Source organism: Lissotriton vulgaris, chromosome 1_2 (genome assembly GCF_964263255.1).
Source record: "Lissotriton vulgaris chromosome 1_2, aLisVul1.2, whole genome shotgun sequence".
Classification (NCBI taxonomy): Eukaryota; Metazoa; Chordata; class Amphibia; order Caudata; family Salamandridae; genus Lissotriton; species Lissotriton vulgaris.
Genome location: NC_141686.1, coordinates 114,581,055 through 114,604,132, shown reverse-complemented (window position 1 = coordinate 114,604,132; position 23,078 = coordinate 114,581,055). Strand labels below are relative to the sequence as shown.

General features: G+C 44.0%; 1 protein-coding gene across 1 annotated transcript in view; it reads right to left on the bottom strand.

The window, feature by feature from the left end:
- KIAA1549 (KIAA1549 ortholog) overlaps positions 1-23,078 on the bottom strand; it is a 539,186-nt gene that overhangs the window by 180,926 nt on the left and 335,182 nt on the right. Inside the window, exons 12-13 of the mRNA XM_086952955.1 lie at positions 9,883-10,007; positions 9,555-9,760 (exon numbers count right to left, since the gene is read on the bottom strand). Of these exons, the coding sequence (XP_086809081.1) occupies positions 9,555-9,760; positions 9,883-10,007 (331 nt within the window). The remainder of the gene's footprint in view (positions 1-9,554; positions 9,761-9,882; positions 10,008-23,078) is intronic.

Below are 23,078 nucleotides of genomic sequence, written 5' to 3'. Positions count from 1 at the left end.
GGTCCTCTTCAACATGGCCCAGAACAGAGGGGTGCTGGGGTGGCTTTTGGTGTTGGAAACAGCTTACCGGAGCAGGTCGCGGGATGGGGGCAGGGGGCTGTGTGCAGAGACTGCAGGTGATGTAAAGAAGTCTCTTGGAGAGGTCAGCTCACTGTGGACTCGAGCTCTGGGGAACCTTGCTGGAATCAGTGGGCCACTTAGACTCAAGCCAGAGGTGGAACCGGGGGCAGGCTTCACAGTTCTTAAGGTCGCAGAGTCTTTGCTTTGAAGATGGTTGCTTAGTGAAAAGGCCCGCTGTTCTCAGCTTCCATAAAGATCTTAGTCTTTATGGAAGACAGGTAGTCCTTCCAAGGTTCTGGAGTGGCTGGTCTGCAGGACAAGTCGTCTTTTAGAGCAGGAAAGAAAAGGGTTGCGGACAGATTGGTAGGGCTAGGGCCAAGTCAGTAGTTCTTTGCAGTCTTTTCTGCTGGTGCAGCTCTGAGTATCCACCTTTTCCTAGGTTGTCAGGATCTGAAGTTCAGGTTCTGGGGATGCCACCTAAATAATAGTTTAGGGGTGTTACAGGCGAATGGCGGGTAGTAGCCAATGGGCCCCTTACCTGGGGTGTCTATACCCTCTATTATGCCCACCTCTTGTGGGAGGAGGACATAGACCCTGATTGGATAAGTCCCATCTTCAAGATGGCGGACACTGAAAAGTGTACTTCACCTCGCCTCCAGCACCTGGGGGGTGGAGTTGGCTGATGGGGGTCACACCTCCTATTCTCTCCAAGTATTCCCGCCTGTCCGCCCAACAAAAAGGGGGTGAGGACAGGAAGGGGGCCTGCTCCCTCTAACCGGAGACCGGGGTTGCATTACAAAGGCAGCAAGGCCTTTGAACCTCCCCGCCGTGGATGGCTCTTCCAGACCAAGTGGAGATGTGAACCACTCCACCCAGGAAAGGCATTCTTCTCGACTTCAGATCGCGCAGGCACGCTCCCCATGAGGTGAGAACACCATCTGGTGGTAGGAGGCTGGCTCAGGCCAGTCTGTGACCACACTAAGGATTGGTAACGTTCAAGGGACTCCTCTAAGGTGTCCTCTGTGCGCACTTTTCAATAAATCTGATACTGGAATCAGTGCAGGTTTATTATGCTGTGATATTTGGTACCAAACATGCCATATTTCACTGAGGCCATCGTGGAACTGGGGAACTTGAAATAACAAGTGTTCAGCCCATGTATGACTTCCCTGGTCACTTACAATAGCCAGAAATCGACAAGTATATTGCAGGGCCATATCTGCTCAGGCAAATGTGCCCTCACAGGAGATATAGTGTACCCTGCCTTAGGGCGAAGGCCTGCTAGAGGCGTGTCTTACCTATATCTCATGCAGTGTCTAGGGGCATGGCACACAGGGATGTGTGCCATGTGGAGTTTTGTCTGCACCCAGACATGCAGGCTGCAGTGACAGTGTGCATGAGCTTGGCAAGGGGGTCCATTAGAGTGGCATAATTCGTGCTGCAGCCCTTAGGGACCCTCCTTACCCACAAGGCCCTTGGTACTAGGGGTACCTTTCACTAGGGTCTTACACGTGAGCTAAAGGGGTGCCAATCGTGGAAACGACAGGTACAGTTTAGGGAAGGCAATCCGGCACAGGGAACCTGGTTGATGGGGACCCTGTGCACTTTCAGTCGAAGCTACATCATTTGCCAGGCAAAAATTGGGGGCTAACCATGTCCAAAAAAGGTACTTTCCTCAGTACCAAAGCCCACAAACTGCCTGACAAATCTCCAGATAGGTACTCCGGGTGCCAATGCTGTGGAGGCAGCTTTGTCTCTGGTGTAACAAGCCTAGGGGCCTCCCAGAAGCTTCTTCTTTGTAGATCCTGATGTAAAGCATAATCCATCGAGAGATGGTCAGCTTCTGTACTGCCTTTCTTGCACCAGCAAACCCCACAATCAGCTGATTGTCCACTCTATGTTCTTTTGTGCCATCAGTGTATAAACTGAGTGTTCGTTTGATGGAGTCTCTCTCTTTCTCGGAGTTGGAACAAAAGAACATGAGAAAAGTGATAGCCTGCCAGATGTGAAACGGGATTACCACTTTTGGTAAAAAGAAGCTTGGGACTTCAACTCAAACTTATTGGGGAAATAAAAGTGGTATAAGGCATGTGAATAAAAAGACCCTGAAGCTTGCCCACAGATAGAGCTGACATTATGACAACGAGGAAGACCGTTTTGAGGTTTAGGCGACGTAATGAACACTGTGCATCAGCTCAAAGGGAGTACAAGTTAAAAGTAGAACTAAATTTAAATCCCACTGTGGCATCACAAAGGGTTTCAGTTGAAAAAAAAGTTTCAAACAATGTTGCAAACTTTTAAAAAATATATCACAACAGGTGATTTGAGCAATGAAGGCTGAGCTATTAATGTCCAAAACCGGACAGAGAACAAGTTGCCTTTAAGTCTTCAAAGCAAGTCCTTGCTGGGTCAGGGAGAAAACAAACAAAACAACTTCAGGTGGAAAGTCAAATGAGGGCAATGGTAGTTGCTCAATCCCTATGGAAATGTAGATTCCATAGGCCTTGGTGCAACACCCTGCCATGCTGGTACAACAAAAGGTCCCCCTAAAGCTTGACAGAAGGATAGACGCTCATGCCCAGGAGTTTCAGGGACCACATCCTCCTGGCCCAAACTGCTGTCATTAAGGTAACTTTGGCCCAGTTGTTCACGATTTTCTTCAGAACTCAGGGTATGAGAGAAAGTGGCAGGAAGTCATGCAGGAGTGTTGAGCTGTGCTCTAGGAGTAATGAGTCTCGGAGTGCCCCTTCTTGGGACCTCAACGCTCAAATGTGCTGACACTGCCTGATCTTCTCGACGGCAAAAAGACTAAGCCTGGAAGGAAGACACCCTGGGCCACCTCTGAGTGTAGCTGCCATTCGTGGTCTAGTAAGAATCTGCTGCGTTGGTCTGCCCTGGTGTTTAGAGATTAAACAAGGTGGTTCACCACCAGAGAAATTCCCTGATCATCCAAGCCCCTTCCCAAGGTGTAAATCCTGTTGGCAAAAGGATGCTAGACCCACCATAACATGCTTGCTGCAGTACCACTTGGCGGGAGTGTTGTCAATGAGGCACCTGCTTTCTCTGATGGTGGGCAGAAAGGCTTTCATCACCAAGCAAATCACCCTCAACTCCAACAAGTTGAACTTCCGCCGTAGACCAGAAGCCTCTGGTCTCCACCTCTCCCAGGCGGCAGCCACAACCCAGAAGCAATGCATGTGTTACCATTCTCAAGTCAGAGTGAGATAAGGAATGGGGTCTGACACTGACCCAATAGAGGACAACAGCAACCACTGCAGGTCTATTGAAGTTGCCTCTGAAATCTGGATACAATCTCCTCTAAAATCTAGAAACAATCCATCAGATTCTCCTGGTGCTGTGCCCACTGGGACTTCTGGTCCCACTGCAGTGCCCATATGAAACATCGGCATCATAGCTCGAATGTTCTGAACTTTTGCTTCAGGGGAAAAGCACAAAACTGTACTGTATTCAGACGGCTCTGAAACAAGACTGTCTGTGGAGGACTTCGGAAGGTTGATAGTGAACTCAAATGATGCCAGGAGGTTTGCCGTCACCTGGAAGTGGTTGAATACTGCATGGGGCAAGCGCGGCTTCAACAGCCTGTATTAGAGGAAAGAGGGGCTGGAACCCTTGAACTCAGAATATGTGCTACAATCACCGCCATCGCTTTCATGAACACCCGATGGGCACCGGTGAGGCCAAAAGAGCACCGCAAACTAAAAATTCTCCTGGTCCACATAGAACCGCAGGTAGTGCCCGTGGTCCCACAGGCCGGGGATATTGAAATAAATGTACTGCATGACCACCATCCAGTCTCCGGGGTCTAGGGCAGACAGGACATGGAGTAGCAAGAGCATTTTGAATTTTTCCTTCTGCAGGAAGACACAGAGAACAAAGATCTAAAAATAGGACAAAGGACTCCATTCTTCTTTGAATCAAGAATGGAGTGGGAGTAAAACTTAGTTCCTACTTCCAAAAGCCAGAAACCTTGTGATGAAAGGCTTATATTTCCTGCTGCAAGACTGACATGTGGACCTCCGTCGCCATCCTGGTAATGGTGGAAGATGCAGCTGGAAAGGATTGGAGGGAATAGCCCTGATTGATAATCTGTAGGACCTACTTGTCTGACGTAATGGCAGATGTCTGTGTGTGTGTGGGGGGGAGGGGGGTGGGGGTGGTGGCATGGGAAGGATTATGCTGCCTGCTGTCCCTGATGCCCAGGGCAATGTTGTTGCAAGCCATAAAAGGACTGGTAGCCCTGTTGGGCTGACTGCGAAGTCTGACATTGGCACCAGAAAAAATCCTTACCTAAAGCCTCGAAAGGGGCGAAATTGCTATTGGAACTGTATGGGTGGGTCAAAAAACTTTGCTAGAAAAACAGACATTTGAGGTGAGCAAATTCAGAGTGTCACTGGTGTTGAAGGGTGACTCTATACTGGAGCTGCTCTCCATCTAAATTAGGCTACTACCCAGAGTGCTCTGCTTCTTTTTTTCATAATTTATGCAGCACTCTCAGCCTTAAAGGGTATTGTTTGGACTTATGCTGGGTGCTCTCTTGTATCTGTACAAAGCTAAATCTCTCTGAAGAGCTAGAATGATAGCAAAATGTATGTCAAGGGTTGCTTTTATTCATTCCAGGTTGGCTTGGATGTTAACATTCCAAAGCTGTAATACTGTGCCTGGAGTGGTAAAAGGTTTGTTGTCATTTTACTGCTCTGCATGGATGGCACTGTGCTGATCAAAGACTTTGCTGTAGAAATGGCAAAAAAAGTTCCCCCTTTCTAGCTGGGAGTGGATGGCACTGTGCTAATCCAATGCTTAAAACTTTGCTAGAAAAACAGACATTTGAGGTGAGCAAATTCAGAGTGTTGCTGGTGCTGTAGGGTGCTCTATTCAGGAGCTGCTCTACCTCTAAACTTGGAAACTACCCAGAGTTCTCGGCTTCTTTTTTGCATAATGTATGCAGCACAATAAGCCTGAAAAGGGTATTGTTTTGATATATATATATATATATATATTGACAGTGTGATCAAGGGCAAGTCAGCCCGAAACGCGTAGCTGTTATCCTGTGAATAAAGAATCCATCTTGCTGTACCTGGTTGGTCCGTCTCCCTCTGTGCTAGCGTGGTGTGCTGTTGTGGCTGCGCATGGCGAAATGGCAGGGAGCTAATTCGCATATATATATATATATATATATATATATATATATATATATATATATATATATACACACACACACCTTTTTAAGCACCCCGCACCACCTGGGAAATCCCCCACATTTTCAATTTACTCTTTACCTCCCTTAACCACTAACCAACCCTAGACTCTAAAATTACTCGCGTCCCCTTTACTACTGCCCACCCCATAACCATAACATTACCCTTACCTCCCTTTACCACAACCCAACCCATAATCCTAAAACTACCCTTACCTTACCTTACGGCTAACACCTCTAAACCTCAAATCACTTCCTTTACCACTACCCACTCATAAACCTTAAAATGACGCTTACTGCTAGATGGAGAACATGAGTGCGAACTGAAAGGCACAATGCCACCCTTGTGCCCTCTCTGGATTTCGAGAGTGGCAGGAAGGGGCGGATTCCCACTTTTATTTCTTATGCTTTTCTTTAGACTGACTTGAAAATTTAAATTACAACGACGGTCAGCTGCTGGAATGACTTTGGGAGTGGGGTTGGGACCTTACGTTTGACTTCGGCCAGTCATGTCTTGGAGTCTTTCTATGCTTGGCAACATACAGCTTTGACTTGTGGGCTTGATTGAATGGCCTTCAAATTCATCTAGACTCAGTTGTCACAGGCCCGGGAATCGCACTCCGAACCCTCAGCACCATATACATCATGAGGGTATTGTAGTGTGCTGTGCACGTGCTCCTCATATACTTAGTATGCTAGCCACACAAGCCTCCTGCATGTGGGCATTCTTTAGATTTCTGCCTCGCGCTGCCCGTTGGCACCCAAGCCAACCTCTATGTTGACAGTTGGTGGTATTAGTTGACACTTGGAGCGTACAGTTGGAGCGAAGCCTGCACTGTGCTTGCACACACGGTGTGTTTTGTCTGTGGGATCTTTCTTTTACTATGAAATAAAACGTACCTTCAGACCCAGACGTCTCTTCATTATTACAGGTATGTCACAGACATCTGTTTGCAGTAGACCCTACATGGCTTGCACTGTGTTGTCTAAGGAGGTGCCATTGATTTATTGCCCAAAAAATCTTCTTGAAAAGACCACAGAGTAGCTCTAGATCCGTGCCTGAAGGTGTGGAAAAAAGGGACTGATGTCAGCACACAATGGTGGCATTCAAGTCCTCTCCAAAGCGAAACCACGAAGCAATCTACCAGTGTACCGGAATACTGCTCTAAAGGTTTTCAGATTCAGTCTGACACCCGGGGAATATTCACTAGGAGAGGAATTTGTGGTTGGAAGTATCCACAACAAATTTAGTTATGAACATTTTCTTACACGTTTGGTTTACGTTTGTCATCCAAATAGTATGCCTGTTCAAAACCAACATTATAAATGTTGCTACAATGCTCCACATTTTAACATATGTAGAAAATATGCACACTTTCCCTAACCTTTGCCACAGGAACCAAGAGGTTCTCCCAAATTTCTCCGCCTCTATGACATTAGTAAAAACTATTAAGATTTGCCTCTGTAGGAACGTCAAATGCTTTTCAACTTTAAGGCATTCTGATTGATTTCATGTCTTAGTGCCGCATGCAGAAGAATGACAAGCTGGCTCAACTTTGAAAAGAAAACACACACCATCACAAATAAGAAAAGAAACAACAAATTTGCAATCACAGTTCATCATGTTAACCTTCTCTGAACTCACGAACATTAAGTATGTTGATGAAACCATTTACAAAGATAATTGTGCACCACCTTTTTTAAACATGTATGTGTATCTAAAGAAAAACAAAAAAATTAAAGAGGGAAGACCAGCAATAGAGTTTTTGCAGAAAACTAGAATTCACAGATGTACTGATTTGTCAGCTGACTATTAGTTAATTTTGCAGTAAGGCAATACGATCTTAAAGTAAAGTAGCATCTGTCCTGCTTTTCCATTGCAGTGGTAGGTAGTATTATGTATTCAATACACATTCTTCTTTGGTGAACTAGGATTTCAAGTATCTTTTCATGCTCCGTTATTAGATTTTAACGGATGTTCTTACACATTCCCTCTCATACACCAAGAAATATCAAAGAAGTTAGAGCTGAGGGGAAGTGGATAACCACAATACAAGTGTCAACTGACCAAAGAGGTTTCACAGAGACACTAAGCCAACCTACGTAGCTGTTCTGAATTTGGAGTCTAAAAAACAGTGCCTCACAAAATGGTGGACTGATCCCTTTGAAAAGGTGCTATAGTAGCTGCGTTTCCCTTTGTTTAATTAGCCCTAGGCATTCCTTTAATGATTTAGAGTTTGGGGGTCTTCAAAAGCATGTTATGAAACCAAACACAATGTTTTGACATCTTCGCCTCTGTCAAGAGGAAACATAACTAAAACAATGGATGATCTTTTCTAGTTACCTTTATCTAACTTAAGTAGAATAGGGAACTCCTCATACATCGGAACGGGAGGGGATTTTCTGCTGGCGAAGAAGGGTTTGGGGAATATTAGGTAGCTATATATTTTGATTTAAAGGGAAATCAGAGCAACTTTAGTGAGGAATCTGGGTTTATGGAGTTCTGCTTACCCTGCATGCATAAGAGACAGCTTCTAGGAAGACATCTTTCTGGAAAACACTGTCTCAGTTCATGGGATCAAAGAGAGAACCCATCAAATATGGAAAACATTATATTTACCTTCTAAGAGAGAATAGGTTTCTGACATTGTAGGCCCTCTAAATATCTTTAATTACTGACCTTGTGTAGAGACAGCTGCAAAATGGGCGTTTATGAAATTAACTTGCAGACCCATTTTCTCTAATACCGAAGGCTGTACAATACCACGTCTTTCTGGAAAAATAGTGTGTTAAAGACTTCACAAGAAATGAGTTGCGACATTTCTTTCACTTCTCAATGTTGGATGATCTAGTATATTCGACCTCTTGATTTCTTTAACAATGGGCAAACCGCCTCTAGGCACATTTATATGCCCAGATTGGAGACACTAAGAAGCAAGACCAACACAATCTTAGTTTCTAAGTAGTCTTGCAGCATTATATCTTGTGTTCTGTATACAAGGTCCAGACTGCACAGCAATCTCCTTTGCAATTGAAGGGACAAGAAAATCAGACCTGTGATTAGCGAGGACAGTGCAAGTATGATGATGCTCGTCTTGGCCTGTTTCGGGTTCATGATCACCTTTTGAATTAACCATAGTGGTGGGAAACAAATCTTTATCAAGTTCATACAAGATGCATTAATCCTGGTTCACAGTAACCGGACATTAAGACACTGAAGACAGCAGTTTCAAACGCCTTTCGAGATTTTTCTACCTCCATCCACAGTGATGGAATATTTGCTACGGACCTTTACTACATATCTGCTACCTCAACTGGTATTATCGATTACTATAGTGGAGAGGTGTGGCTCACTGGTTAGAGGCGGCAGACCCGAGTGCAGAGAACGGCCCGGGACCAGGGTTCGATTCCCGACGCGGCAGGGTCTTGGACCAGGATCAGCGGACTGATAATTCTCGCATCGGTGCCTACTCCGACCAGGGAGCACACTCGGCAACTCTGGGCATTAGCTTGCCTCATCTCCACAACGGCCCCACACAAACGCCGGGGATGCCTGGTTTCACCTTGGAGACCCCCAGGAGGGACTATCTCACAGGGAAAGCCAGGACGGGTTCCCCAGCGGTCTATAGCGCTACGAGGCCTCCGGGTAGCAGTGCGCTTTACAAGACACAACAATTTACAATTTACTGTACATGGTAATATGATGCATATTGTGTTTTGTACACTCAACTGTTGTAATGCAACCTTCGATCACAGTGCTGCTCAGGAGTTCATAGTTTCTGGTGTGTAATTTGAAAAATAAAGGTTTAAAAAAAAATTAACTTTACTGCAGAGGACTCACCTCTGACTTTATGTGATGCATCGATGAGCATCGGGTTTGCTTTGTTGTTGTCGCATATGGACAGCTGTGATGGAAATATTTCTGATGAGGAGCCACTTCAAAAGATGGCTATAGTTGCCGAATGGCAGTCTCGCATGTCATCCCTTCCTGTTTGTTTAGTTCATACATAATCGGTGTGTTATCCAAAATTATTTATTATTTTTACAATTTGCCTTTTCTACAGACAAGTTTTACACATTGTTAGGATCCTAAGAATGGCTGGTATCTATTGGTGCTTATGACTATTAATGAAGAGCGCCTGGCGAAATTCATTTCTTTCTGACAGTGCCAAGCAAACCTGGAGACGTAACCTTTATTCCTCTCAGGAATATACAAACATTTCTGATACAAACAGGGCTGATTTTGATGCACATACCTTCATTTTTGTATTTTTCCTACCTCTTTGTTTATCTTGTTTGTCTCTGCGACACGGTCAGTAATCACAAAACTATGCATGGGACGGGCTGGTATCGGCTGCATGGCGATGAGCTGGATTTTGCTGGGAAAACGCCTGCTGAGATCAGATGAATGGGATACCCTGTCCACATGCTCAAAAATAGCTGCTGAAGAGTGCTGCTCATTTCCACTGCTTGTCTGCAGGGCTCCTAAAAACCCACGGTGATGTAGGAAACAAAATGTTATAGAAAAATTATACAAGTGATAGAAGGTACTGGTGTGCAGACTTGACAGGACATGGCTAACTGCAAATTTGAGAAATCATACTAACCACTTTTGACAGCCTTGCGTGTTTTACTTTCCTGGGGAGGCACCGGTGCCTTCACAGTTTCTTCTGCGGACTCCTTCCCGCTGGACTGATCACTTCCTGAAGAGCCAGCATCTGACGGAGTCACTCTACACAGATATGAGGGGAACAAAAAAATCAAGCAAATGGCCACACATTAATAGTCAATTGGAGTGGTCAAACAGATAAGATATCATTTTTAACAGTGTCATTAAGTTCGAAGTCGACAATCGACAGAGAAAGAAGCTGAATCTAACTTACATTTTGGGAAGCTTTGAGATTGAATATCATTGGGAGTCACCATAGGCTACAAACACTAGAATCCTTCTCTTCCAACATGAGAATATGACAGCTGAAAATAGATCTATTCTTTTCTCCTTTTAAACATACATCACAAATGTTATGAAGGACTTAAAAGAAGGCTAACTTCCACAGAAATGTCTTTGTATGTTTCCCTAAGGTTAGCATTGTTCGAGCCTTACAACTGTTCAACTAGGCTGATGCATTCGATTTCTATCCAGGTAAACTAGGGGGTGTTGGTTGTTCTGTCTAGCTGCTGTTCCAAGTGATTAAAGGTCATTCTCAAGAAGAGTGCAAGTTCTTCATTTACTTATGAGCAGTTTTCTATTGCACAAACCAGACCCACCAGAGCAGCCGAAAATGTAATATGGGATTATGGGGTAAATGTGAGTATACATGGACAATTTACAATAAACAAACATACTGGCATTAAACAAAGTTAAATACACAAAGCAACGCACAAATGCTAAAGAGGATTTCTCATGCACAGAGTCAACCACATGTCATTCACACTGAACAAGTTGCTTACCTTCGGTAGCGCTCTTTCTACTAGATACTTGAGCTATCCTCAGATCCCTAATCCTCACTTTAGAATACTCAACAGGTGCCATACTGGATCCAGAAAGATTTGACCAACAATGCTCATGCGTGCCGCTAGGTAGTGCGGTGCAGTGTAGCTCCATATGGACTTCATACTGGTGCAGAAATGATACAGCAAAGATGCATATAAGCGCCAACCATGCATGCTGATGCCGGTTTCTTGCTTGTCTCTTTCTGTGCTCTCAGACATGGAGCATGAACAACTGGAAGAACCAGTGTGCAGATTTCTAACTTGGGATTTTTCAACATGTTGAAAGGAGGCCACCCCACAGAACGTGGAGGTGGAGGGCAATGAGAAATTTGGAGTTAGAGCAACAACCAGAAAAAGTGCTACCAAAGGTAAGTGTTCTTTTTATGGATACTTCTAACTATAGATTCCTCACCTTAGGAAAGATACTGTAGCAGTACCTCCCAGGTAGAGAGTCCGTAGAGGGGATTCAGACCAAACATTTGTGCAGGACTGAGCTGGTGTAATTTCCTTCCTGCCGAATCTGGTTGTCAAGGTAATAGTGATTCCATTAAGTTCTATACTGATGCCCACGTGGCAGCCTGGCAAATTTCAAGAACAGGCAGTTTATGAGCCAACAGTGGTAGTAGGGTTATAAACTGGTAGAATGGGCTCTCAGACCTTCTTGGCAGGTGCACAACACAGCTTCTTGCAAAGGACTACCCACCTCGACAGGGCAGTCTTTGGAACAGCCTTCCCTTTTTTCTCCCGAGAGGACCCCACAAAGCTGATTGTTCACACTGTGATATCTGGTATGATCAATAAAAAACCTAGGTCCTCTGAGAGTCCAGCCGATAAAGACTCTCTTCCTTTTTCGAGTGGTGATTAGGGGCAAATAATGTAGGGTGATTGACTCCTCAAAGAAGAAAGGAGTTACCACGTTTGGAAAGAAGGCTGTCCAAGTTCTTGACACCTGTTTTGTAGGTGGCGTAGGACAGATGAACCAACAGTGCCTGAAGCTCACTCACACAATAGCCCTTAAAGTCAAGAGACGCGGCAAGCAACTATGCATCGGCTCAAAGAGCATGAACCTGAGAACATTGAGACCAAATTAAGGACCAAATTAAGGGCAAACTGTGGCCTCACAAACGGTTTGGGAGTAAACAAGTGTAAAGCCTTCTATAAACCTCATCATAACAAGTGATGTAAGCAAGAAATATTGGTCTGGCAAATTGGCAAATGAAAGAAGACTGAAAAGCCAGACAAATAACCTTTAATAGTGTCCAATGTTCCATTCCAGCTGGAACTCATCTCCTGCGGAAATTCAGACACGCAAATATTTTGACACTGCACTTTCTCAACAGTAGTGAAAAGATCTAGCGAGGGCTCTCCCTACTGCTGGATGACCTGCTCCTCATCAGGATATAATGGCCACTCGGGGTCTGTCAGATATAGTCTGCCAAGCTCGTCCATTCTGGCATTCAAAGACTGTCAGGTGGTTCACAATCAAGAAGATGCCTCGACACTCCAACCAACTCCAGAGATGCAGAGATTTCTGACACACGGCCTAGAACCCCATCCCGTCCTGCTTGTTGCAATACTGCATAGCGTAAGAATCTGCTCCACACTCCCTTTGAAGTACAAAGGAAGGCCTTTAAGGCCAACCAAATGGCTCATAACTCCAACAAGTTGATATGAAGTCAGGGTTTCATTAGAGTTCCCTGATCTCTACCTCTCCCAAATGACCTTTCCCAACCCAGGATTGATGTGTTTGTCAGGTCTAGTTAGGAAAGGCAGAGAGGCTCGCTGCTGACCCTAGTGGCCACAGTTCAGACTGTGTGCAGTCTCCATTGAGATCTAAATAGCCTCCAACAGGTTTCCTTGGTGATGGGCCCACTGGAAGTTCACATACTACAGCAGAGGCTGCATATGCCACCAGAAAGTCTACAATGAGGATGCAGGAAGCTAAATGGCCAAGAAGCCTCAGAGCTACTCTTAATGAGACCCAGGCTCACTTGTTGCAATGAAGGGAAGTCCTTGAACTGGAACTGTACAGTATCCAGGACAGCTTAAATGAAAGTAAACTTCTGCAAAGGAGTCCGGTGCGACATCAGAGGTTGGCCGTCATCTGGAGGTGGTCTAGGACCGACTATGGCAAGCCTTTCTTCAACAGACAGGGAAAGGGAAAACAAGTATACCAGATCTCTGAAGATGGGCAGAAACCACCACTTCATCTTTACAAACACTAGTGAGGCCAAAGGCCAGCACGACAAACTAAAAATGCAATTTGTGTCCTGCATGTTTAAAGACCCAATTCCTATGGTCTAAGGCAGATAGGATCTGGGCCAACGTGAATATTTTGGTGTGTCCTTCCACAGGAAGGCATTTAGAGGAGGAAGGTCTAAGATGTGCCAAAGAATCCCATCCTTATTTGGCACAAGGCAATAACTAGCGCAGCAACTCTACCTTATTTCCAAGTCTTGAACCATCTTGATAGCTCCTTTGGAAACTACACGTTGCACTTCTTGCAAAAGAATGCATAGGTGTTCCCTTGAGATTCACCATCCCACGGATTCGCAGAACCACCACCGGAGGAAGATAGTTCTCCTACCTGGCAGCCAAGACATGGAACTCCCTCCCCGCGCACCTACGACTGACCCAGGACCATCTCACCTTCAGGAAACACCTCAAGACCTGGCTATTCGAGCAATAGCGCCCCCGCCCCCCACCCCTCCTTTCCCCCCCCAGCACCTTGAGACCCTCACAGGTGAGTAGCGTGCTCTACAAATGTACTGATTGATTAATTGATTGACTCATGTGGGGGAGGTTGGTAATGGGGAAGGGTTGACAGGGCGACATGAAATGGACCCAACAGTCAGATGGGATGGATTTCTACCTTGGATGAAAATGCTAGATCCTGCCTCCCACAGGAAGCTACTAAGCAGCTTGGTGGCTGCTGCCGCAGGGGAAGGGGATTGGGAAGACCGATGCACTTGCAGGCCTGTTGTTGCCTACCAAATTCACATCCCCACCCTTGAAAGGGCCAGGGGGATTGCAGCAGCAAATGGGGATACAGATGATTGCTCTATCTCAAGCCCCCTCGAGTAGCTTTAGAATATTCTAAACTTGTGAGGAAAAAAAATAGGGAGTGTGCCTTGGCCATACTTTCTTTGAAATATTCCAAGTCAGAATCAGCTTTTCAGTTGAACAGTGAACGGAAGATATATCGATGAGAAAGACCTTGTTCGTATCCAAAACATCCCATAGAGCGAGAGTATCAGCACAGATTAAGTATTTGACTTAATTTTGATTTTCCTGAATTTTTTGAGCCGGGCAGCCCTATGGACTTCCAGGACCGCCAGCAAGATCTCACTGGCCAAGTCCTAAACACAGCATTCATATAAAAGCCCAACAAGCAGATTGTGTTGACCAATTTCAATGCTGGGCTAGCTGAAAAGAAGATTTGTTTTTCGAACGACTCAATCGTCTTAGAATTCATATTTAAGGGAGTTGTAGGGAATGCAATGGGGTTCACCTTCCTGGTTGAAATCTGAACATCCAGAATCTCTACAGTAGGAGGTTTACTGAGCAACAGAGTGTCACCAGGTACCACTCTTAAGTCTGGCCACCTGCTTATTCACTGGTGGGCAAGAACAGGGCTTTGACCAGTGCACGTTTAGGTGTCAGCAAGGGTCCCATTTAAATGGAACGATAGCCCAGATTTCCTGGCTATAAAATGTCCTTTAGGACATTTGTCTTAATCACAATAAAGGAGAGCAGTAGGTAGACCTTCTGTGGGTGCCGTCTGTTATCCAGGCAGACATCTCTTAAACTGGCTGCATGACCAAAAGTCGCTCACTGGATGAAAGCCAATTGTCTCAAGCTCAATAATGAGACGAGAGAAGTAGTGATCTTTGGCAAGAACACCTCACCATGGAACTACAACTGGAAGCCAGTCGAACTCGGACCCATGCCAGGAACCTAAAAATAATCATCAACAGCAAATTGGACATGACCACACAAGTCAACGCCATCACTGTATTCTGCTTCCACATCCTGAAGATACTGTTTCAGATGGCTCCCAAGCAACACTAGAAAAATGGTCACTTACTCCCTTGTCACTAGCAAGTTGGACTACAGGATCACTCTCTAACCTGGATCACCAAGCAACTCACTATAAGCCTACAAACCATTCAGGAATTGGCTGAAAGACTTATAGTCAACTTCCCACATAGACCTATCATCATACTACACCTTAGGGAACTACACTGGCTTCCCATACACAAATGCGCTCAATTCAAACTCCTCCCACATACGTACAAGACACTACACAACTCAGGCCTCACGTCCTTGAACAGTTGAAATGAACTTAAATGAAAAGAGGATTTATAAAGCGCAATTGCTGCCCTGGGGCGTCCAAGCGCTAAAGAAAGTGGTGCTAACCGCTGAACCAGTCGTCGCAGAGAACTAGTTGTATATGTTAAAAAGAAAAGTTTTTAGTTGCTTACGAAAGGAAAGCAAATTAAGGTTAGCCCTGAGCTGAAGCGGGAGTCGATTCCACAGTTTGGCGGCATTGTAAGAAAACAGCCTACCACCTGCTCTAGTTCTCTTAACTCGGGGGACTGTGGCCAAAAAGGCCTGACTTGAACGGAGTTGTTTACTTCCAATAGGCCTGGTGGGAGATGCACATTGCTTTGAAGCAAATTCTTTCCCGCACCGGCAGCCAATGTAGGCTCCTAAGCCCAGGCTTTGCTGACACTCTGCGGGGCAGCTGAAGCAGCATGCGGGCAGCGCAATTCTGAATAATCTGCAGTTTCCGCAGTGTGTAGTCAGGCGCACCTAGGTACAGGGCATTACTAAAGTCTAATCGAGACTAGATCAGACCTTGGATGACTATCTGTTTGGCTTTCCCAGGTAAAAGTGGAAGAACTTTTTTCAACATCCTGAGAAGACCAACACTAATTGCTGATAGCTTGGTTGCCTTGGTGTTAAAAGTCAGGGATTTGTCCAACCATACCCCTAAACTTTTTATATTGTCTTTAGGTGTAGGTGGTGTACCCAGGCTGGGGGGCCATGGAATCTCCTTCCACCAACTACTCCAAAACGTCTGCACGGCAGGATTCCTACTTGCACACATCCCACCTACAAACAGAACCAGATAACAACAGGCATTCTTTTACATCACTTCTACAGCATGGAACAACCTCCCACTCCACATCAGAGCATCTTTCTCTCTTTTGAAATTTCGCAGGAAGCTGAACCAACCTACCATATGTAGGGCTAGGCACACATGCCTGCTGAGCACTAAGATACCCTTGCGGGTGATAGTGTGCTTAACAAGCACAAATAACATAACACACACGCCATCAATTGATTGCATCATAAATCTTTTTCTTTACAGTAAACCATAGCCTTAATAAGAAACACCACCACAAAGCGCTGTACATATACAAACCTTATGGTCTTCATCATTTGCTTTCTTAGCACGCATTAGTCTTATACTTTCTTATATAGGAGAGCATAGAGAAATAATTCCTATCCAGCCACTCATGGTGCAGTGGAAAATGTTTGCCCTAGAAAACTGAACCGGTGGCTAACAGAATATTGTTTAAGACCCATTTTGGATTTTCCTAGTAGTATCTACGGATAAAATCGGCATCTTGGTTCATGTAAACTGATTCCTTCAGCTAACGGCCAGTGCCACATTGTCTATGCCTTAAGAGACGGTTATCTTGATCTTGTTCCTCCTTATTTGTTACGTAATGCATGGTAGTGTAGTTGTATGCTTGTATCATTATGTTAAATTAATTTAGGGAACGCTAGATCTGGCAGACTGGTGTGGTATGCTTACTATTTGGAAGACCAAATGCCTTGTCCTTTGAGTTGATAGAGGTTTGGTTCCCAATCTGCCAATGATGCATCTGTCACTATAGAGTTTCGGGAAGTGTTTTCAGGATTGGGACTCCTTTCATGAAATTTAAATGATGTGTTACCATTTTAGAGACTGTTCCGCATGAGTGGTTAGTCAGAGATGATCTTCCCATTTGCCTCTTTTCTGTGATCATTAGCCCTCTGGTCATTGTTGCAGAGGTCGCATGAATACTCTTGTTATTGGGACTATATAGATGCCATAAATCCCAGGAGAGATGCGATTTAACGACTTGTGGGATTGCTGGTTTGTTTCAGATCAAGGCATTTCTGATGGATAGGTAAGACTCTCTGCTCTGAAGGATACACTCATTCTGTCATTGGGTTTGCGAATCCTCCCAACTACGTGAGAAATTGCACTGACTTCTCAATTGATTTCTGCATCTTAATAATGAGACCTAACTCTAAAGAAGATTAAGAGTGAACAGTAAGTCTCTTTTTTATTCAAATGAGTATTCGCTTTTATAAGCCTATTGTTTAAATATGGTTAAACAAAAATGTTTTTCAGATAAGCTGAAAAACTGCCCTGCATTCTGATAATGTTCTTGGAGAGGATTTTAGTCAGAACAGCAGAACAGTGTATTGATAGTGGGCATTTCCCACCATAAATCTCAGATATTTTCTGTGTTGGGTTCCAATTGGAATGTGGAAATGTGTTTCTTGTATATCCATTAAAGAGAGCCAATAGTTTTTTTTATATGTGGGAAACTTTGATGGAGACGTAGCATTGTGAGCTTTTCTTTTAGCATCATTTTATTGAGAGGATGTAGGTAAAAAATTGGACAGTGTTGTAAGGGAGGACTTATTTTTGTTTACCAGAAAATATTTTGAGTATACCCCATATTTTGTTGATGAGATAGCCCTATTAAGAGTTTGGTTTCCTTCTGTAGGATGTCGTTCTGAGAATTCGATGCTGACTTTACAGGTACACAAAATGGTAATGTCCTGAAGTAGTTGTAGGAGCCTCTTATGTATGATTATTAGAACCCGCTTGTTGGACCTTATTAATTCCCACTCTTAAAGGTGCTTCAATCCGCTCGAACTACAGGAGTGGGAAACTGTCCGGGAATGGGGAATTGAGGGAACATTATTTCCTAAGAAATGTTATTCCTCTTGAATGTGAAGATTTTGGGGGTGTTGCTTTCTCTCTTTTGATATCTCTTTCAGTATGGAGACTTCTGATTTTGTTTCTGTTGCGGTTGGTAAAGCCATTTTGGGTGTTGAACCTTCTGTTGGAAACAATTTAGATCATTTGGCCTATATTATTATTTTTTTTTAATCTTCCTAATACCAACTGCTTTGTGTGCCTCAGCCTCATTTTTCATTTGAGGTATTTTATCTTCAGTATGTTGGCCAAATAAGGATTGACCCGAAAAGGAAAGATTTACTATTTTTAATTGAGATACTAGCTTTGGAAATTACTATCTAAGACAACAGAAGCTTTGATCAGAAATGCCATGTCAGTAGCCTGTGGCACAATGTTCTACGGCGTCCACCACAGAACTAATTGTTTGATTTGCCACTAGGGAATCATCCTCAACCGTTTCCATATAATCCTGCTGGCAATGTTTTTGTAAATCCTTCTTAAAGGACTTCATACCATCCCAAACTTACCTGTAGTAGCTTCTGCGAAGTGCAGTAGCATTTGCATGTTTAAGTTGTGTAGATGCAGTTCCACACATATTTCTGCCAGTAGAAATAACACATTTGCTCTCTCTTTCAGGGGGAGCAGCCAGCTAAGGCGCAGAACCATGTCTTCTCCTGACTGTTGTTACTATACCCGACTCTGGATTAGGATCCATTCTGAGAAAGTTTGGGTCCTGGTCAGGAGGCATGTATTTTTTCAGTAAATGCGGTGTTACCGCCTTTACTGTAGCAGGGGTCAAAAACAGTTCTTCTGCTACCTCTTGAAGACCTGGTATTAGAGGCAACAATTATCAGGGTATTATCCTAGGTTGCAACGTTTTCAGGATAACAGACACAATTGTCTGAGGTGTCTCCAGAGGAATATTTAACCTTGTTGCTCCTCTGGCTAATGCATCCTGGAAAGTGATGATGTCATCAACTGGTTGAATGAGCTGGTGAAGAAGGAGTATGATGTCATATCATTATCTGTATATGGAGAGTGTGATTGTGATCTTGTTCTCTTTAATTCTGAAGAAACACCAGGAGAAGACTGTCTACTACTCTTTTGCTCCTGCGATTTGCATAGAAATTCAGGTTTTCATTTTCAAAAAGGGGACAGCAAAGTTGTCTTGCATGCTTTACTGGGCGGCGAAAGATTAGGTGGTTTCAGAGGAGTCCCTTTTGGATCCTTGAGAGGTATAATCAGAGTGATAGGCCGATATGGTGAGTGTGTTGAATTCGGAGATGATGCCAGATATATGTTTGGAGGGGTAGTTATTGATTTCTTGCTATGTCTTTTTCTGGATTTAATTTGCTCGTTCAGAGAAGAAATTGTACTGCTTAAGAAGCTGAAGAATATATAGTTTGGACTGCTGATTGTGAAATGGATCAAGCTTTAGAGACTTGCGATGTAGACCATTTCTGTTTTTTCAACGATGATGATGAAGTAACAGACGGCGTATTAAATCTCAACGTCAATATGACAGACGGCATACTATACATACTCTACGTTGGTAAGACTTGTAATGGCAATCAGTGTCTTCTCGATGATGATGAATTTTGCGGTCAATGTTTTGACCTTGATTGACCTTAATATCTTGTAGATGCTTTTCATGATAGTGAACTGGACGGGCCGTGGTTTTCAAAGGGGACTGCGATATCGCTGTTGCCCTACGGTCACAATGAGAGTGATGTTTTTTTCTCCCTTGATCGTCCTCTGTGATGCTTTTCAGAGAGATGATGGAAAATGGAAGCTGGTCCAGAGAAAGATCTTTCTAGCCTCTTCATTTTCTTCTTTTGCCCTTCTGTCCTCATGAATTCCAGCATGTCTTTTAATGTCCTTTTGGAGCTTTTCTTGCAGATGTCGCACTCCGTGATCGAGTGGGATGGAGGCAAATATACCACACAGACTTTGTGGGCATCTGTTACGGCTTTGTTTCTCCCACACGAAGACCACTAAATGAAAAGTGATGACATTCAAACTAAAAATCCCGTCACAAAATGATGAAAAATGATCCAATCGACAGATAATGGTAAAAAACATTAAGTGGACACAATAATTACTTTTCAATTAAGGAAAAAGTGGCATTTTGAGGAAATATTCTCAGCCGTGTATCTCGGATCCTGCAAATTATCATTACAAACTAAGAAGGGGGTCTTTATATTAATCAGAGGTTCATCTAGAGAATACACACACATTGGCAGAACACAGTGTAACATGCATTAGGGAAGCCTGAATAAGGCCATAAATTACTGTGTCCAATATCTAGAATGACTACAACCTCATTTATCCAAACTGTAACTGGGAACATGGATTGAATATGGTTTGATAGAAACAATTTACAGAATTACTATAAAATATGTCATTGCTAGTGGGAGTGTGCACTGAGAGGGGACAATTAATTAGGACCAGGCTACCTCTTAACTACCTGGAACCTTCTGATCATGCACATATCTTAAGGCTGTAAGAATGGCATGGCAATTATATACGCAATATTATTATGTTCAATATAACACTAAGGTATATGGCAACTATTCAAGAGGAATCTAGTTTAAGGACGTGGCTTGCATAAAGCATAGATATTAATTTCTCAGTTGGTATAAAATGCCTCCTAAATAGTTCCGAAAGAAAGTGGATAAGTGGGATTTAAGAACTAAGCAATAAATAGGTTGTGATGCTCAACATATTCACTATACAGTGAGATAGCAGAAACTCACCAAATGCCTTGGTTCCTCCAAAAGAATGAGGCCCCAGCCTACTGACCTATGATATGCGGAACGAATGAGGTCACAATAATTAAGGATTGTTGGGAAGTTTTTCTTCGCCAAGTAAAGCTATTATGGAAGAGCATATCATGAAAGGTAGAACCAAGTAAATCTGCTAGGCATAGTCTGAAGCAGCCATAAATGGACTCACCAGTGAGGGAAAATACAATGTATCCAAAATTGAGCATTTAGAGGAGATGTCGCTCTCATATATGTGTAACTAACTGACAACGTTTCTTAAATACTGAACTCCTTCTTGAAGCCGGCAGCATGTGAGAGTGTTGACACTTCATCTCAACAACTTTGTAATGATATTTCTTGCTTCTTTACGAACAAGATTGAAACCATCTATGAGAAGATTCATGCCTCCATTGCTTCCATTGGACATGTTACTCTTCCCACTGTTGTCCCAGCGAATAAAAAGATCATCGCTTCCACTCTGTCGAACTTTTCTAATATCACCTTGACTGAAGTGGAGGGACTCATTACAACTATAAAGAGTGGGAGTCCTATGGACCAGCTTCCACCAAGAGTGATGGTTGCAGTGAGGAGCATATTAGCACCAGAAATACAAAGTTTGGTCAACCTCTCCTTGGACACAGGTTGTGTCCCATTGGAGTGGAAGAGAGCCCAAGTGCGACCTATCCGCAAGAACACCGCCACTGCATGGGCTGACATGACCAATTTGAGACCCATCTCCCTTTTACCATTCATGGGAAAGGTCATAGAAAAGCACGTCAATAAGCATTTGTCCAATCACCTGGAACACACTGGTGCCCTAGATCCATCTCAGTCGGGCTTTAGACCAAAATACAGCACGGAAACAGCTTTGCTGTCGATCACCGATGATCTACGCATGCTCCAGGAACAGGGGAAAATCAGCTGTCCTGGTGCTGCTAGATTTATCGGCAGCTTTTGATACCATCTCACATGAAATTTTGGTCGAGCGTCTGACTGGGAGTGGACTAGGGGGTATGGCACTGGCTTGGCTAAAGAGCTTTCTTTCGGATCGGACCCAATGTGTCACCATGGGCGATTTCCGATCCGAGGAGACCAGGATTACTAAGGGGGTGCCACAGGGCTCCTGTTTGAGCCCTACATTATTCAACATCTATGTGGCCCCCCTGGCTAATATCCTGAGAGCCTTTGGTTTTTGCCCAGTATCTTATGCTGACGATACCCAGCTGCTCTTTCCCTTTGACCATCTTACTCCAGAGGTATTACATTCTTTCTCTGAGGGGATGAGAGCAGTTTCCCAGTGGATGTCTTTGAATATGTTGCAGTGCAATGTTTCAAAGACAGAGGTTATGCTTTTCGGGGAGGCTAAGATCTGCTGGGCTCCTGACTGGTGGCCTTTAGATCTAGGCCCAGTCCCCGAGCCTAGGCAGATAGTCAAGAACCTAGGGGTCCGTCTGGAACAAGAACTCAGCTTGAAGCAGCATGTTACCAACATTGTTGGATCTTGTTTTCGGACCATTGGATTGCTGCGCAGAGTTTTTCCATTGCTTCCAGACACCATCAGAAAGACCCTGGTCCAGGCGTTATTTATCAGTCGTCTCGACTATTGTAATGGTCTCTTGCTGTCAGCTAATGAGGAGGATCTGGATAGGTTACAGGTTGTGCAGAACACCGCAGCCAGGCTGGTTTTAAATGCCCCTCCGAGAACATCTTCAAAACCTCTTCTTGCCAGGCTTCATTGGCTTTCCATCCGCCAGAGAGTTATTTTTAAGATCTGTTGTACGGTCCACAAAGGACTTCATGGTCTGGGTCCCTCCTATCTGGCAGACAAGTTTGTGCCGTATGTTCCTTCTCGTGCTTTACGGTCCAGTGACCAAATGCTTCTCACTATTCCTAGGATCAAGCGGGTAAGGCAAGGGGGTAAGGCTCTGTCTGTGAGGGGACCGAGGATATGGAGTGGTCTCCCTCTCCAGCTTAGGCAGCTAGAAAATCATCTGGCCTTCAGAAAAAAGCTGAAGACGTTCTTGTTCCAGATCTAACCACACAGTTTAAGAACCAGAGTGGAGCCATGGAATTCGTTCTCCTGCAGGCTCAGCAGTCAGATAGCGCGGAGATACTCCCTTGGGAGTTTATTCTAGCGCTCTATAAACCCGCAAATAAATAAATAAATAAAAGTGTTTTTCTGTCAAAAGGTAGAATGGCTACAGAAACATTTTGTAAAGACTACCAGTCACCTTTCCTCAGAGACTCACCTACCAAACTCTCCTTTAGAACAGAGAAGGATAGATTTTAGATTGGTCTATGCACATTTAGAGAGATGCTTTACGACACTTGTGCCAGAAAAATCGGGAGACAGGAGGAGGAAAGTTAACAGGACTTTCAATCCTAGTTCTGTACTATGGATACTTTCATTGATTCCAATTACCACAATAGTAGCATCTATTAATGTGTGGGACATTACTAGATCCACTTTAGGTTTGTGGCAATCTAGATGGCTTACAAGATCACACTGTGGAGAAATTGAGGCATAAGTAGTTAAACACACTAGGCTTGGAGC